Genomic DNA, 16,343 nt, shown 5'->3' with positions numbered 1-16,343 from the left:
CTGCCCACGGCCTCCCATGGCCGGGAGCCTCCTACTGAGTTGCTAAGGTGGAGGTGGAGGTGGGGGTGGGGGTGGGCGGGCCAGCCTGCAGCCACGGCTCACCCAGGGAGAGCTGGCGCACGTAGGCCTGGGTGCTGAGGATGTACTGGATACCCTGCTGCGAGTTCATGACGGCGCGCACGCAGCTGACGCAGGTGAGCTGCAGCAGGGCGTCGGCGATGCGGGCCACGCCGCGGCCTGATAGCCGCGCCAGCGCCTCCAGCAGCAGGTCCAGGCCATTCTGCTCCAGGAACTGCACCATCCAGCTGCCGTCGCTGCTCTCCAGGCGCTTGCGCAGGCCGGAGTAGTTGACCACGGAGGGCATCTGGAGCAGCCGGATGCACAGCTCGGGGTCGGCGTTCTCCAGGTTGGCCTCCGTGGGGTCCGAGTCCTGCGGCCCCAGCTTCTCCTTGAGCGCTGCCCACTTGCGCTGAGCTCCCTCCTTCACTGACATCTTGCCAAACTGTGGGGCCGGAGGGAGACGGAGTGTCAGCCCAGAGCCTGACCCCCGGGACGGAGGGGGCCCTCGGGCTGCAAGGCCAGCGCCCAGCTCGGGCCCCAGTTGGTGAGTGGAGGCAGTGTTCTCTGCCTCAGTTTCTCCACCTGCCAAACAGGTGCTTCCTGATGACACCTGGGCCTGCCTGGAAGACACACTGTGCTGGCAAACCCTGTCCCACCAGGGCTGCCGCTGCCCACAGCTTCCCCCTGCCAGGCGCTCCTCGTAACCGCCCTTGACCAAATCACCATAGCAACCGAGGAGGCAGCAGCACCAAGACCTCGAGGCGGCTACACTGGCAGGAACACCACTGACCCAGTGGCAATGATGCAACAAAAACAGCATCTCTGAGGCTCCCTTATCTTGCCCCCAGGGCATTTCCCCTGCCCAGCAGACAGGGTCAGATAGGGACATAGAGTGGGGGCAATTCCAGGCCCCGGGCCCTCCAGGCTGCCCACAGCATCAGGAGCGTGGCTGGGGAAGGCGGCCAACTTGAGGGTCATGCCCGACATCCGCCCAATTCCAGCAAGACCAGGGCTGCATGGGGGAGCAGCCCTGCTGGGCCCCCACTTCCCTGGACCTCAGTTTTGTCAATCTGTGTGTGGGCGGAGGACCGGGTGTCCCCCCCAGACCCTCGGGATATGGAGATCTACCCAGATTCAGCTGCAACAGGAGTGACCCCACCCAGAACGTCCCCCCAACACGTTCCTTTCCCCAAAACAGAACAGCTGGACAGGATGGCTGGGCCTGTATCATGGCCACAGCTCCCTGGGGCCCTCAGCTGTGACAGTGTCCCTAACTACAGCCCCTGGGGACTGGCCTCAAAGGCCTGGGGCAGCCCAGGCTCTCCTGCAACCATGTATGGCTCGGGTCTTTATTTAGCGTCTGAGAAGGCAGCGTGGAGCTGCTGGGAGGCCTGAGAGGCAGGGCATGGTGACACCACTGTGCCTCACCCCCAGGGCCTGTGCCTGGCATTGCCCACCCCTGACCCTCAGCCCCCCACCACCCAACGCAGGCCCTGAATAGCCCCACTCTCCGGGAAAGGAAGCAGAGGTGGCACCAGGGAAGCCAGGTCACGAGCCCACAGCCCCAGAGTTAGAAACGGCAGAGCCGAGCGAGACTGGACCCCAGAGGGTGGCCTTGAGCCCACGAGATGCTGGGTGTCCAGCTCAGCTTCACTCTAAGGGCCAGGCCTGGTCAGTTGGGAGGGGGACCCCAGGGGCCACTCGAGGTCATGCAGGAGACACAGACTGAGTGGGGACAACAGCCCTGCTGCCTGTCCCTGGCCTGGATTTGGGTCCCCTTGCTGTCCTCACTCCTGGAGCGCCTGTTCCCGCTTTGCCTTGGTCAGGGTCTTGGGCACCCTCCCTCCCCTGGGCCCACCCCCTAGCCTGCTGGGAGCACAGACAACAGCCTTGGTTGCCTCCTCTGCCTGCAGTGAGTCCATGCCAGGAGCCCGGCCCCCACCCAGCCCCCATCCTCCTGCCTAGTCAACTGCCCTGCGGGGCTGGGGGGTCCTCCTGGGAAGAGCCTGGTTGAGGGGAAGAGGCTCCGACCTGCATGAACACCCAGCTCTGGTCTGCCCCAGCAGACTCTGGTCAAGTCACGCACCTGCCTGAGCCTCAGCGTTGCCACCTGGACCTCCAGCATGAGCCTGCCGGGAGCATCCTGAGAGCAGTGGGTGGGGGGTGTGTCGGGGTGCTCATCAGCCCTCCCTTGGGGGCCCCGCAGCCCAGGTCCTGTGCAGCCCTCGTCGGTGGAGAGCCCGGAGCCCTCCGTTCGACCCCATGGTTTCCCCCACCCTCCCAGGCCCAGCCTCTCGGCCCCCCACCGTCCACTCACCCAGATGCGCAAGACCTTCCGGCCGCCTCTGCCCACCCATTCCAGGCCCTGCCTCGGGCTGCCCCTCACAGTCTCCTGGCTCCTCATGGCTGCTGCACGCCGAGCTGCCTGCTGCTGCAGCCTCGCCGTGGCTGGCAGGGGGCTGCTCACACCACCCCCAAGAGCAGGCAGCTGGCTCCGCACCCTCTGCCGCCCACCTGGGAGCTGCTGCTTGAAGCGGCGCCCAGAACTGACCCTCACGTCCCGGCCCCGCCTCCACTGGCCCGAGTCCCTGTTTCCTGGCACAGGCTGAGTGGAGAGAGCGTGAACTCTCCCAGGCCGCCGCTAGCATCCCAAGTGTTGTCTCCAGCCAAGAGCCCCGGGGAGCCCTAAACGCAGACCAACCACCCCTTAGAGATGACAACCAGCATCGCCCAGCACAGCCCAGGCCTCCCTGTGCATCTTCCGTCCCCGGGGTCATGGGCTCAATCCCCCGAAAGACCCCACCTGCAGGGTGCCCCTGGGCTATGGGGTGGGACCCCAGCAGGAGGTGACGGGCCATCTGCCCGCCTCCATGCGTCCATGAAGGATCCTGTGCTGGGTGCCCCGGCGCCATGCTCTCTGGAGCTGAGCGGCACAAGCCGGCCGTGCCCACCAGCGCCGTGTGGGGCAGCGGGTGTGTGCAGGGCTCAGCTGGCTGTGGCCCAGTGTGGATGGGGCATCTGGCCAGGATGGCGAGCTCAGCTGGGGACCCAGAGGCTGAGGGGGGGCGGGCAGCTTTTCTCCCTCTGGGAGGCCCACCCGGTCAGGTCCGGGGCCAAGGACGCCTCCTGAGGAATGTTTCAATTTCTTCTTGGGATGAGACTGAACACTCGAATGGACAGTGGCCAGACCGCTCACGAGCACAGAGCCATGACCACCACCTGCAGCCGCCGCCCAGGCAGCCAAGCCATCGCCACGCGAACCAGGGGGCAGCAGCCTGCTCTCTGTGCTCAGACCTGCAGGACGTCAGGCCTCGGTCTCCAGGACAGTCCAGGAGTGAACAGCCACCCGTGCATCGCCCCAAACCTCCGGGCCTGGTCAGTGACTGCCGGCTTCACTGATTTCATTCCCACTACGGATTTAGGATGGACTGGCAAGAGCCCTATGCTCTCCCAGCAATCATGGACACCCCGCTTCCCCATCAGGTGCCCCTGAGCCCCCTTTTCCCTATAAAGAAGCTTTCTATACATAGGAAACATTTTAACATATCAATATATACATCACATAACTTGTATCACGTATACATATAGACACGTCTAGGGATATATGATACATGCACACAGTAAGGACTCACATGTGTACATGTAATAAGACTACAAAGGCGCCCACGCTCCCGCCTGCCCTGAGTCTCTGCCAAACACAAGTGTGCTGGTGACTCCCTGGCTGCAGCAGCCCCAAACACTCAGCCTTTGCTTGTTCCCATCTGGGCAGTGGTTGAGTATTTCTGCAGGAAGCACCGGAGGGGATCGTGTGCTTACTGCTCTCAGGAGCGCAGGGAACGCCCCTTCCTGAGGACACGGACCCGTGTGGGAGGTGGGAGCCTCATTCCTGGGCTTACTGGCTGTGTGCCCCCGGGGGAAGTTACTCTGCCCCTCTGTTCCCCATCTGCAAAGTGATAGCACATGTCTTAGAGGCTGCAGTGGGGCTCCCCGTGGATAAACTGGACCTTGTGGGCAGGGAGCGTGCGCTCAGGAATGCTCATGGCTGTTTTAATCCTGTCCAAGGACGCCTGGCCCTCTGCCCTTGCCCAGCCCCGCCCAGCCCACAGGCTGAGCGTCCGGCTGGCAGCTAGGCCTGGCGCCTAGACCGGGCGGGGACTGCAGAGACCTTCCCAGGCTCGGTGCTCCCATCCCCGGGTGGGGCCTGCACAGGAATCTGCATTTACAGAGCTTTTTGCAGCCAGCACGACTGGCTGGAGAAAAGCAAGACCATCTGCGGTTCCTAGGGTCCAAGCAACAGCTGGCTCAGGCCAGACCCCATCCCTCGGGCAACTGAAGGGTCAGGGGTGCTTCGGAACCCCCGTATGTCCCCCAGGCAGCCCGACCCTCCCCCTGCATCAATGGAAGACCCTGAGGCTCTGACATTAGTGGGATGTCACCCACGGTTCTTCAGTGTCACTTTTTTCTATCCATAATGTGGGGGTTTCCACTAGATCGGGGTCACGCCTCCCGGGCAGACTGGGACTCCTGAAGGGGGTGTCTCCCTCGGGGCTTTCCCGGGGTCCACCCACCGATCGGGGTGTCCTGCTCATGGGTGCTCACCCAGCCCACACAGGGGCTGCCTCGAGGACCTGGAGGCAACGGGGACATTGGTCCAGGACTCTTGGCACCTCCTCAGACACCCATCTGCCTCCCTGCCTGTGCCTGGCCAGCCTGGCATGGCGATGCCAGCACCTCCACCTGGGCGCCCACACGCCCGGGGCAGCTATGCTGACTTGCGAAATGCCACTGCCCCTGCCTGACAGTCATCTGTCAAGCTGTGTGGGTGGGGGGTGGGGGTGGGCAGGGTCAAGGCTGGCCCCCAGACCTCAGAGACCAGCTACTCAGGCCCTGCTGTCCAGGTGGAGAAACTGGGTCAGAGGGTGAGCCTCTCGAGGTGGACACTGGGCACTGAGTGGTGTCCCGGGTGTGGCTGCCAGGGGCTTTGAGCAGTGTTGGGGGGTGAGGAGCCCAGGCTGGGTGCTAGGGCTTGGTGCCCGTTGGGGAGCTGGCATTGCCTTCTGTTCCTCGACCCTTGCAGGGGCACCCAGGGGTGGGGGCGAAGGTTAGGGAAGGTGTGGGTACCTGTGAGAAGGGCAGCTGCCTGGGGGGGGCCAGGGGGAGACAGCTGCAGGGGGCCCTGCCAGCATCAGCTCAGGGCTGGGGTGCTTCTGGGCCCAGAGCCAGCGAGGGCGCAGGCGGGGTGCAGAGCGAGCTCGCCTTCCACGGGGTGGGCGGGCGAGATGGCAGGAGCGGGATTCCGGAACCCGGAGGCAGGGGCTGCCACACTGTATTTTTAGCTCCTCCAAGAAACCAAATTTTTCCACTGCCTGGCAGCCCTTGCACGGCATTCCTGGCAGATCCTGGAGCTCAGGGGCAGCCCAGGCCCCGCAGAGTGGGGAGGTCTGGAGCCGGGGCTGCTCAACTGTGATGCCCCATGACCTCCCGCCCAGAATCTCAGCTCCTCCTGAACCTCCAGTACATGTGTCATCTTCCCCTCCAGGCCTCGAGTCCTCGAGGGACCCTGACGGACCTCTGTGGGTTGCCTAGCACGGGCTCATCCCAGGTACGGTGCCCCGTGCCCAGCAGGCCTCAGGGAAGGAGGCAGAACTGAGTGTCCCCCCATCGCCCCGCCCACAGGCACAGACCTTGGGTAGGCAGTGTCCTCACTGTCCCCCGGCTGTCTCAGGTCCAAGGAGCACTCCCGCCTCCTGCAGCCCTCAGTCCCAGCATGCAGTGCAAGGCCCCTGCCCCGCACACCCTCGCCTGAATTTGTTCCTGCTGTGTGGACGGGGTCGGCGGGCCACGTGGCATCCGACAGCAGGACAGAGGGACCTTCGGAGGAGGGTGGGCACCAAGCCCCTGATGGCAGCGTCAAGCTAAAGGACAGGCGAGAAGCAGGACACCAAGTTGCACTGGTGTGGGTTTCAACCACCTAAGACGTGACGTGTCACACAGGACACACACCCCAATACTAACATGAAAAAGAGAGAGAGCCAAATGAATGAAGAAGGACCCACAGCTTCTCGCAGAGGGAGTCTGGGCCCAGAGCAGCCGTCCCTGCTCGGGTCCCCAGGGAGGGAAGGGCAGAGCGGGGTGCAGGACTCCTCGGAGGCTCTGCAGCAAAGTGATGGTGGAGGCCCCAACAGGGGAGAGGGGCCGGGCTCGGCTGGTCAGTGCCAAGAGCTGGGGCACCACTGGTCAGGGAGCCAGGCTCGGCCCACTGTGTTCCCAGGATCTGGGGGCAGGTCGGATGATGTCAGATGTGCCATGCCCAGGCCCAGCACAACAGCATCCTCCAGACCCCGCCCCCTGGGTTAGGAATAGAAGCTGAGGAAGCCACAGAGAGGGCGGCCCTGGTTGCGAGGACAGACTCGCACACAGGAAATGCCTGCCAGAAGGGGGACGGTGCTGCCCCTGCCCTGAGCCCCCTGGGAGGAGCGTCCGCGCAGGGCAGCCCTGAGCCAGGCTCTGCGTGTGTTTGGGTTTCTGGGAATGTGCTGGGGTGGCGTGGGCCTCTCCCCCGTGGACTGGCGGGCTCTGTGAGGGGAGGACAGGAAGGGTGGAGGTGCCTGTACCAGGAAGCCAGGCTTTCGCTTCCACCTGCACTGAGGGCTCACAGGGAGAGGATGTGCACTGGGCCCCGGCCACCCCAGGGGCCCGTCTCTGGGCCTCGGTCTCCCAGCTGCACAAACAGCAGGGCCAGTGTGGAGTTCCTGGAGAGCCTGGCTACCTCTGACATTCTTGGGGTTCGGGTCCAGAGTCTGGGGGCCCAAGGCTGGGAGGGCAGCACAGGGGAGCGACCTGGGGGGTTAAGGATGACAGCAGCCACCTCTGCCTTCTGTGGCTGGGTTAGTTCCGACAGCAAATGCTTGAGGGGTGTGACGTGCGTAGACCTGTGGTTAGAGGGTGAGGGAGGGCAAGGACCGTGGTGGGTCCCGCAGGCGGCAGGGCGGCCTCTGAACCTGGCACTGCTCTACCGCAGGCCCTTGCACCTGGCCACAGCTTCCACATGTGGGGCTCCACTGGGCTGGCCACCAGAATCCCCTGTGCCTGAGTCTCTCCCTGTTGGCCAGAAGCAATTCAGGAGGCCACGTGTCCTTCCCCTGTCCCCCTGCTGCCCTCAGGAGAGGCCTCTCCCAGCCTGGGAGGGGAAAGGGAGGCTGGAGACAGGCTCTGGCTTCAGGCAGGACATGAGGCTGCCCACTGCCTGTCCAGGCGGTCCTCACCCCCGGCCTGCATCCCATGGCCTAGCTCAAGGCTGCCTGCTGGGAGAGGGAGAACAAAGCAGCAGATTGAGGAGGGAGGAGGGGCCACAGCTTGCACAACCCGGCACAGCCACGGGCTGTGGCCAGGGCCCAAAGGGCAGGGGACAGCTCAGGTGCTGGGTGAGACCAGCCCTTGCATCTGACTGGCCATGTCCCCTGGACAACACCACCCAGGCCCCGGTTCCCATCCTCAAATGGAGAGAAGCCTACAATGCCACCCGCCCAGCCTTCTGACAGATCTGTCAAGCAGGCCCCAGAAGGGCAGGAAAGTGCTGTGCCTGACTACCACGCCTGTCCACGCCACTGTCTCCCCGAGCCGGGGCCAGCATGGAGCTGGGACGCAGACACGCCTCCCCAGCCCCCGCTCAGCATCCCGGGGCCACTGGCCCCAGACAGGCAGGGCCAAGAGCCCGGCCTGACCGGGCGAGCGAGATCCTCAGCGTCTGGCGCAAGATGCTGTGTAGCATTTTCTGCTGGGTGCCAAGGGGCCGGGGCCCATTCAAACCTGATTTTCTCATCTATAAAATGGCCAGGATGTTCCCCAGGGACCCTGGGTTGGCTGAGCCCGTACCACTCGCATGGCCACTGGGCCTGCCTGGTCCACAAAACCACTCTCCGGCTGCCCCCTCGTCTCCTCTCAAAGGTGACCACCTGGGTCCCACCCCTGGGCCTTGGTCTTGGCTGTCCCTCCGTTGCTCTGCCACATCCTGCAGGCAGCCCCCTCACTCTGCTGCCCCCACCTCCACGACCTGGCCCAGCACCTGCGGGGAGACAGCCTGGAAGCACCCAGTGGGGGCCTTAGGGGCCCCCAAAGTGGGCAGGATCTGATCTGGGCAGCCAGGGCTCCCATTCTCAGGCCACTCATGTCTGTGCATGTGAGGAGACAGAGCCAGGTGGGGGCAGGCTGCACCCCCACTCCACCCCGGGCGGGTGGAGAGCCAGACCCTGCCTCCCTGCTGACGTGCGCAGGTGGCAGTGCCAAGCTGTACTCAGAGCAGGAACGGGGACATGGGGACATGAATGGCAGGGGAGGCAGGCTGCACACCAAGGCCACATCCCAGGGCCTGAGGGGACCAGGCACAGGCGGGCAGACTGAGCGCCTCTCACACAGCTGGCCAGGGTCCACGCTGGCATCCACGTCTACGTCCACCAGTGCTCGGCAAGGGCCAAGGGGGGCTCACGGAGGGAGAGACTCTGCCCCATCAGCCGGGTCTGCTGAGACTCCCTGTATGTGTGTGCAGGGGGCGGGTACACTGGGCACAGCGAGCGACTGGGCTGGCCTCTGCCCACAGCAGCCAAGTGGGAGCTCAGAGGCAATAAAGAGAAACCACCACCCAGGGCTGTGCATATGGGTGGCACGGGCACCGGGCCCCTCCCCACCCCCCGACTGGGCCCTCGTCCTGGGCCATTCTGTCCTCAGACAGCTCTGGGAGGGGGGCCTTTGCGTCACGCATCCCACCTGCCTGTGACCCCCCACCCCGGCTAAGAGAGCCCACTGTCAATGGACCAGCGGCTCCAGGGGTCCAGAGATCCAGGGCAGCAGGCCCGTGGCAGCTGTCTGTGTGTCTGTATGTCTGCGTGGGTTCCTCAGGAGCCACACAGGTGGGCGCCTAACCCCTCCCCTATTTGGAGGCCGGGGTAGGGTGGGCGGCTACTTGGCCAGGACAAAGTTCTCCTCCCAGAGCAGCCATGCCAGGACCCCGAGGCCGCTGCGCCCCCGTGTTTGCCGCTCCCGCAGGCAGTGTGGTGGTGACGAGGGGCAGGGGGACGGCGTGGGCCTCCAGGTGCTGCCCCAGGCCCGGCCAGTCCTCATCTGACCGCAGGGAAGCGCTTGTGTACGGCCAGCATGGTACAGGTACGGCAGGCTCCAGGCTCTGGCCCCCAGGAGCAGCCAGGTGGGCACAAAGGCTGACGCAGCAGGGGCTTTATAAACACCTCTGGCCAGAACGGCGGCACTGATTCTACAACCCGACCACCCGGTGCCTCAGTTTCCTGTCTGTGAAGCCAAGGATAACGGCGGTACCCACACCTCACTGGGTGAGTTCCATGGGGTGGACCGCGGCAGGCTGGCTCACTCATTCCTTCACTCACTCAGCACACAGACCCTGCGCAGGGCACCGGGAAGCTGACGGGCACCTGGCAGAGGGGGCCCTGGGCAGCTCCCCACCCCGGCTCCTATTGAATCACACTTCGGGAGGGTGCTGAGAGAGGACGAGGAGAGGCTCTCCCGGGAGGAGAGGCCCAGCCTGCCTGGCTCTGGAGGCTGCGCGCAGTCACCACGGAGGCCTCCCTGTGCTGGGCAGGTGGGACAGCTGTGTGAACCGACTCCACAGTGCCCGGGGACTGAGGCCTTCTGGGGTTCAGAGGGGGACTGGGCACGACACCCCCTTACTAGGGTGAGGCCGGCAGGGGTGGGGGCCTCCCTAACAGGAGGCCACACCGTCAGACCCTGCTCTCACACCTCCAGTGACAGGGAGTTCACCCTCTCCCATGCATTCACGTCTTCATAACGGGTTGAAACCAGCCTCTTCACCTTAGACATCCGGGGTCCCCCAGGTCTGGCTCTGTCCCCTGAGGACAGCCCTGCAGAGACTGGCTCCTGCCTGGCCTCGACCTCCCAGCCCCCCTGGCCTGTCTCCCCTAGACACACTCCTGTCCACTTTCCTGAAACAGATAGGCATGCCTTCCCCAATCCACTGTGTCTACTGGGCTGTGAACCACGCAACCATTAGATACCTGCTGTGTGCAAGCCCGGAGGGAAGCGGCTGAGTCAGGCCTTGCCCCTCAGGTGAGAAGGAACTTGGCTCCTGGTCCTCCTCTGGGCACCCTCAAAAGCCAGGGGCCTGAGCTCTCCTCTGAGATTGCCCACTGCCCCATCCAGAGCCAGGCCCGCTGGCCCACATCAGCTGCGGCAGGCCCTGCACCCACAGGCAGCACCCCGTCACCATCCAGTTGCTATCCCTCCCTGCCGCAGCCCTCACGGACCCACTGACTCTTCCGAACGGGAAAACCACCGCAGTCTGATGGAAGGGGAGCACAGTCTATTTAAGGCAGGAGCTGCCAGGTCCCGGAACGTGAGGGGGAGCAATTAGCTCCGACAGCCCGTCAGCACCTCCACAAAGTGGGGGGCCTCACCTGCGGTTAACCATTTGCTGTGAACGAGCAGAACTCTTGACAGACAGGCCGCCTGGGTGGGTCATGGGAGGGCAGCCCCCCTTGACCACCTCAGTCCACTCTCCCCGGTGGCGTCCCCTTGTCTGCTGGCCAGCCCGTGATGACCTGTTCATCGACCCAGAGCCATGAGCACTTGAGGAAGGGATGGGGGCGCAGCGTCTGGGCAGTGGTCAGGAGGGGCCTGCCGCGTCAACTTGGCTTCTTTAACAGACAGGTGACACTGACCTAGTGACACCTGGGAACAGTGTGGGGGTCTCAGACCCCAGACCCAAACCCAAATGCGGATATGGGCTCACTAGGGCTGCAGCATTCCCCCCCACCAAGGGCCCCTGCCGTGGGCAGCACCGTGAAGGGGTTTGGGGCGTTTGCCCTGGGTCTCTGCCTTCTCTGCTGCAGGGTGACTAGTGGGAGGCCCAAGCCTAGGTGACTGTCCCCACCCTTCGGAGTGCAGATGGGGAAAGTGAAGCCAGAGAAGGCAAATGTCCTGTCTAGTCGCAGGGCCAGAGGGAGCAGCAGGCCAGGCTGGAGGGAACTTCCCACCTCCAGCTCCTGCGGGATGTGCCTGTGGGGCAGGGCTGGCCATCTTCCCTCCAACTCTTCCTGTGTCCAGCTAGGGCGGGGCACTAATGCTGTGGTCACCACTGAGGCCAGCCACTATGCAGCCTGGGGCCCTGGGTGGCCGGACCTCAGGAGGCCAGGCAGACAGATCTCCCTGCCTGTGCTCCCCAGGAGCTTCCCTCCTGAGGTCATGGTCACTCTTCGGGTCCCTCCCTAAAATGGGGTCCGGAGGTGGGAGTGGAGGAGCACAGGGCCAGCCTCTCCCACTCCCAGGCCGACCAGCCCCACCTAGGAGGGACAGAGAGCAGGGTGGAAGTTTGCTCCTGCAAGCCCTGCCTGTGGAGGGTGGCAGGACCCGGTGTGCACCCACCTGCGCGTGGGCAGCTACAGACCCAATAGCACAGGTAGAACCCCAGGCCGGCGCGCGCCTTGCGGTGTCACCTGGGCAGCAGACCCGAAGTTGAAGTTTATTTTCTCAACTGTGGCTGATGCGCGGTTAGGATGTGGCAGCCGCGAGGCGGGGAAATTCTGCCGGGTGGGGCGGAAGCCGGGCCGACCACCGCGAGTCCCCGCCCGGGAGCCGGGAGCCCGCCGCCCTGCGCCGCGGGGCTGCTCGCCGCCACCGGGGCGCATACGCCGCTGCTCCTCCCCGCTCCCCAGCCTCAGACGCCCTCCCCCCCCGCCTGGACTCAGTTTCCCCAGGGGCTCCTGGAGAGTCCAGAGGGCGCGGACTTACCGGGCGGGGGCGGCGGCCGAGGGCGGGGGCGCGGCCAGCACTCCGTGCTGTGGGTCAGGGCCGCGGGCAGCCGGCCACCGCGGGCTCCGCACGGCTCCCGCTCGGCTCGGGCTCGGGCGGGGCACGCGGGAGGAAGGGGAGGCGCCGCCCGGCCCCGCCCCGCCCGCCCGCCCGCCGGCGGCCACGTGGGGAGCGGGCCGGGGGCGGAGTTGGGGGGGGGGTTGCTGGGGAGGCCCCGCCCACTCCGGCTGGGGCCGCAGGGCGCCTTTGGGGGCTCTCCCCACGCCTGTAAACCCCCCCGCCGCCTCCTCCGGAGGTCCGCCCCTCCCCGCCTTGGCGGCCTGGCTCCTGGTGGGCGGGGTGGCGCTGGGGGTGGCACACATGGAGCGGGGGCCTGGGAAACATTTGGAAGCCGTCTCCTCACCTCTGACCTAACTGCTGCCTCCATCTCTGGTCTACACTGCTCTCCCCACCCTACCTCCTCCGCGTCCACCGCCCACTGGCAATGAGCCTTCTGACCGGCTCGCCCACGGAGGCTCCCGGACAAAGTCCGGCGGGTGGGACCGGCTTCCCAGGCGTGGTAACTCCTCTCCCTCTGCCACCTGCATGGGACCCCTGCAGGGACCAGCTGATTCCACCGTCCCACCTTGGGGTTCGAGGTTTGGTTGTGGGAGATTGCTCTTCCTGGGCTTGTGGGATGGGGAGCGTCCCTGGACGCCCCCTCCCTGCAGCCCTCCTTGACACCCTCCCCCCGATGGGGTCTGGGGGTCTCTGGGCGGCCGGCCAGTGCAGGCAGCAGGCCTGAGAGGCCTGAGGAAGCTGCTCGTGCCCCAGGAGGCCTGAATGCTGTGACCAGTTCTTGGCCGCCCCCTCTCACTGCCTGCCTTGACGATCCTGCCAGGCCAGGGCCCCACCCACCCGTGACTTCCACACTGCCCAGCGTGGGGTCTGCCTGTAGCTGGCTCTGGAAGCCGGGCTGGCTGGCTGGAGAGAGCCAGGCCCTCAGCTCTGGAAGTCCCTTCTGACATCTAACCCTCCCTTGGAGCTCAGAGGGAGCAGGCCTGGGGGCCAGGGGGCCATGGGTGCGTGAGGGGGTGGGTCCAGCCCCAGGCGGATGAAGGGGACAAACCTCTGCCCCGAGGGCCCTGGCCCGGCCCTCTGAGTGTGTGACCTTGGGCTCAGTCGTGACGTGAACTGCTAAGCCTCAGTTTCCCCATCTGTGAAAGGATGACAAGTACCTCTGAGGGTTGTAAGGAGGGTGAGATGAGCCGATGTGGATGCAGTGTGGCCGTTGGTTGGTTCTGTCTGGATGGATCTCTCCGGAGACCTGCGGCATGCAGATTGCAGGCAGGCTGGTGGGTGGGTAGGGCTCTGGCTGGGGAGGGTGGGAGGGCCTTGGGCAGAGGGAAGGACTCAGGATGCAGATGCTTCAGACCAGGGTCCAGGTGGCTTCCCAGGCTCGCTCCAGCTTCAGTCCTGTGGCCAATCTTGCTGCTCAGTGTGCCCCTCTGTCGGGTGGGGGTGAGGCCCGGAACTCTTGGCCTGTAAATGTCCACTCCCAGCGAGTGCAGCCCCTGCCCAGCCCAGCAGCCCTCGGAAATCATCTTGGCTCAGCCCCAGTTTGGGAGCGGCTTCTGGTAACAGGCCAGTGCCCAGTGAGGGCCCCTGAGTGCCGGGCGTGCCCCAGAGCACGGCCGAGGAGGGTGCCTGCTGACTCTTGGGCACCCTCCAGCCTGGGCAGCCTGGGGATGTGTGAGTGTGGCGGCTGCTCCTGCGCAAGGACTTGCCCGCCATTCTTGGAATGCGCCGAGTCCTTGAAGGGCGGGGCGTGCCTCGGCCTGGAAGGCTGGCCAGGCCTTCCCCACCTGGCTCCTCCTGGAAGCCTTCCTGCCCTCCCCCCAGAGCTGGGGTTCAGGCCTCTCTGTGCTGGCACCACCTGGGGTGGGGGTGGGAGGCACGGGTGGCTGACTCATCACTGTCCCGAGCTGGCGCCTGGTTGCAGCTGGCTATGGTCAGTGGGTGTGTTTTTGAGCCGGTGATGGAGAAATGCAAGGGATGAGGGTGAGGAGTGACCTTCCAGCCATCAGCCGGGCCTGGTGTGGGCCAGGGTCTGTGTCTCAGGCATCTTGCCAGCCTTCTGGGGCCCACTCGGGCATGAGGACCCCTGCCCGGCTGGAGGAGAGGGAGGCTGGAGGGAGGCCAGTGCCCCCTCGGCAGGCTCCTGCCCAGGGTTTTCTTCCCTGTGCACCTGCTAGGTGTGTGTGGGGGCTCAGGGACAGAGGCCCCAGTCCAGGCTCTCTAGGTCCGACTGGTGCCCTGGGAAGGTGCCAGGGAGGAGGCACACCTACGCTGGACCCCGAGGGTGAGTGAGGTCACCACAGGCCAATAGGTGACAGGCTGGAGCAGGGCGAAGACGGCAGGGGGCCTCTGATAGGGCGTGTGTTCGTCAGTGTGTGTGACTGGGCAGGTGCATGTGTGTGTGTGAGGATGTGTGTGTATGTATGTCTGTGTGTGTGTGTGTGGGGGGGGGGTGTGTCCACGTGTGGAGGGCGGCCGGAGTCAGAGGTCTGGCAGGCTGTGGGCATGGACACTGGTCTCAGAGGGGCTTTCCCTCAGGCCTCTGGCTCCGACCCACCATGCCCAGGGTCTCAGCTTTGCGCAGCTCATCCCACTCTAACCACTCATTTCTGAGACCTACAGAGCCACCTCCCTTCCTGGCCCCATTTCTTTTATGAGCTCTACTGCTGACCCTCTGCACTGCCAGGCAGCCCACCATCCCAGCCCCATTCTGAGCGGGTTTCCTGTCCCTGAGGGTGAGGGGAGGACCCATTCGGCCTCAGAAATGCCTCCTGCAGCCACTGTCCAGCACATGGGGCCCCATCTGGCTTCCGGAAGTTCTTTCAGGAAGCCATCGCCCACCTGGCGGGTCCCATCCAGGGGCCTGGGTCTGTCCTTGGAGCTGGGGGTGCACACATACCCACCACAGCTCTGGACGCCCAGATGTGCGAGGACAAGGTACATGCTGGAGGTCCAACACATGGCCACCCCCAGCCACCTCCAACACTCCGGCAGAAGCCCACGTGCTGGCCTGAGACTGACCCGCAGAGAGTGTGCCCCCACCTCGACAGGCTCGAGACTTGGTGAGCCTGGGAGAGCCCCCTGCCTCCTGCTGGGAAGCAGACAATGGGGACTGGGATGAGGGGGAGCAGGCTTCGGCGCCACCAGCGTGAGCTTGGCTAGCAGCAGGCAGGCAGGTGTGCGCACTTCTCAGAGAGAAGCCTTCCCAGCCCAGCGTCTGATGCAGAGGTCAAAGCCTGGACAGCCTGAGTGGGGTGGGCCGGCACTTTCTGGGCGGGAGGGGCCACTCAGGTCCCAGCCAGCAGCAGCCTGGCCCTGGGTTTCATTTCCTCTGTCAGTTCAGCGCCCAGGATGCTTTTCATCTTTTTGCTTCTGAAGTGTTCTTTCTTTTGTATCCTACTGGGGTGCCCTGAGATGACCTGTGATGCTGCTACAGAATGAAGTCAGTGAATCCACCCTCCCATCCATTCACACTCCTTCCATTCATCCACCCACCCATCCACCTCTCCACCATCTATCTATCTATCCACACACCCACCTACCCATCCACCCATCCATCATCCACCCATCTACCTATCCACCCACCCACCAACCCATCCACCTCTCCACCATCTATCCACCCACTCACCCACCTATCCACCATCCATCTACCCACCTGCTCACCCACACATCTACCCACCCACCCATTCATCCATTCATCCACCTGCCCACCTATCCACCTATCTACCATCATCCATCCATCCACTCGTCCACCATCCATCTACCTACTCACCCACATATCTACCCACCCACCTATCCACCATCCATCATCCATCCACCCATCCACCTATCTGCCAATCCACCATCCATCCATCCACCATCTATCCATCCACCCACGCACCCACCTACCCATCCACCCATCCATCATCCACCCATCTACCTATCCACCCAGCCACCCACTCATCCATCCTCCATTCTCCCATCCACCATCCGTCCACGCACCCACCCACCCATCCACCATCCACCCATCTACCTATCCACCCAGCCACCCACTCATCCATCCTCCATTCACCCATCCACCATCCATCCATCCACCCATCCACTCTGGGCCTCATGACACACCTGCCTCTCCCTCAGCACCCTTGCTCTGTAGCCTGCAGCTTTGGCCACTGTGTTCTCAACACCCTACAGGCAGCCTCTCAGAGTTCCCCAAATTTCTCCTGCATTTCTCAGTTGAAACTCCAGAGAGCATCTGAGTGCCAGCCTATGTGTGCCTGCCTGGCTGTGGGAGGTGGACCTCAGTGAGGGCCCATCCCTGGTCTGGGGTCAGGGAGGCAGGAGCCAGAACCAGATAAATGCTCTGAGAAGGGACAGTGGGCAGCTCAATCAGTCAGGCAGTATCAGGCAGTAATCTCTACCCTCTTCATTTGCATACCACACACACTCACAGAAGA

General features: G+C 64.3%; 1 protein-coding gene across 6 annotated transcripts in view; it reads right to left on the bottom strand.

The window, feature by feature from the left end:
- Window positions 1-13,735, bottom strand: part of INF2 (inverted formin 2) — a 30,389-nt gene extending 16,654 nt beyond the window's left edge. For 2 of the 6 annotated variants that reach the window (XM_070593450.1, XM_070593451.1), the window contains exons 1-2: window positions 2,378-2,607; window positions 103-502 (exon numbers count right to left, since the gene is read on the bottom strand). In XM_070593450.1, the coding sequence (XP_070449551.1) occupies window positions 103-502; window positions 2,378-2,464 (487 nt within the window). In that variant the 5' untranslated portion in view covers window positions 2,465-2,607. Of the gene's footprint in view, window positions 1-102; window positions 503-2,377; window positions 2,608-11,832; window positions 11,971-13,070 lie in introns of those variants that run through there. The other 4 variants (XM_070593447.1, XM_070593448.1, XM_070593452.1 and 1 more) reach the window with 4 other exon arrangements.
- Between the last annotated feature and the right edge of the window lie 2,608 nt (window positions 13,736-16,343).

This window comes from Equus przewalskii, chromosome 25 (assembly GCF_037783145.1).
Source record: "Equus przewalskii isolate Varuska chromosome 25, EquPr2, whole genome shotgun sequence".
Taxonomy (NCBI): domain Eukaryota; kingdom Metazoa; phylum Chordata; class Mammalia; order Perissodactyla; family Equidae; genus Equus; species Equus przewalskii.
Note: the sequence above shows the minus strand (reverse complement) of the source record. Positions and strands in the feature narration are given on the sequence as shown.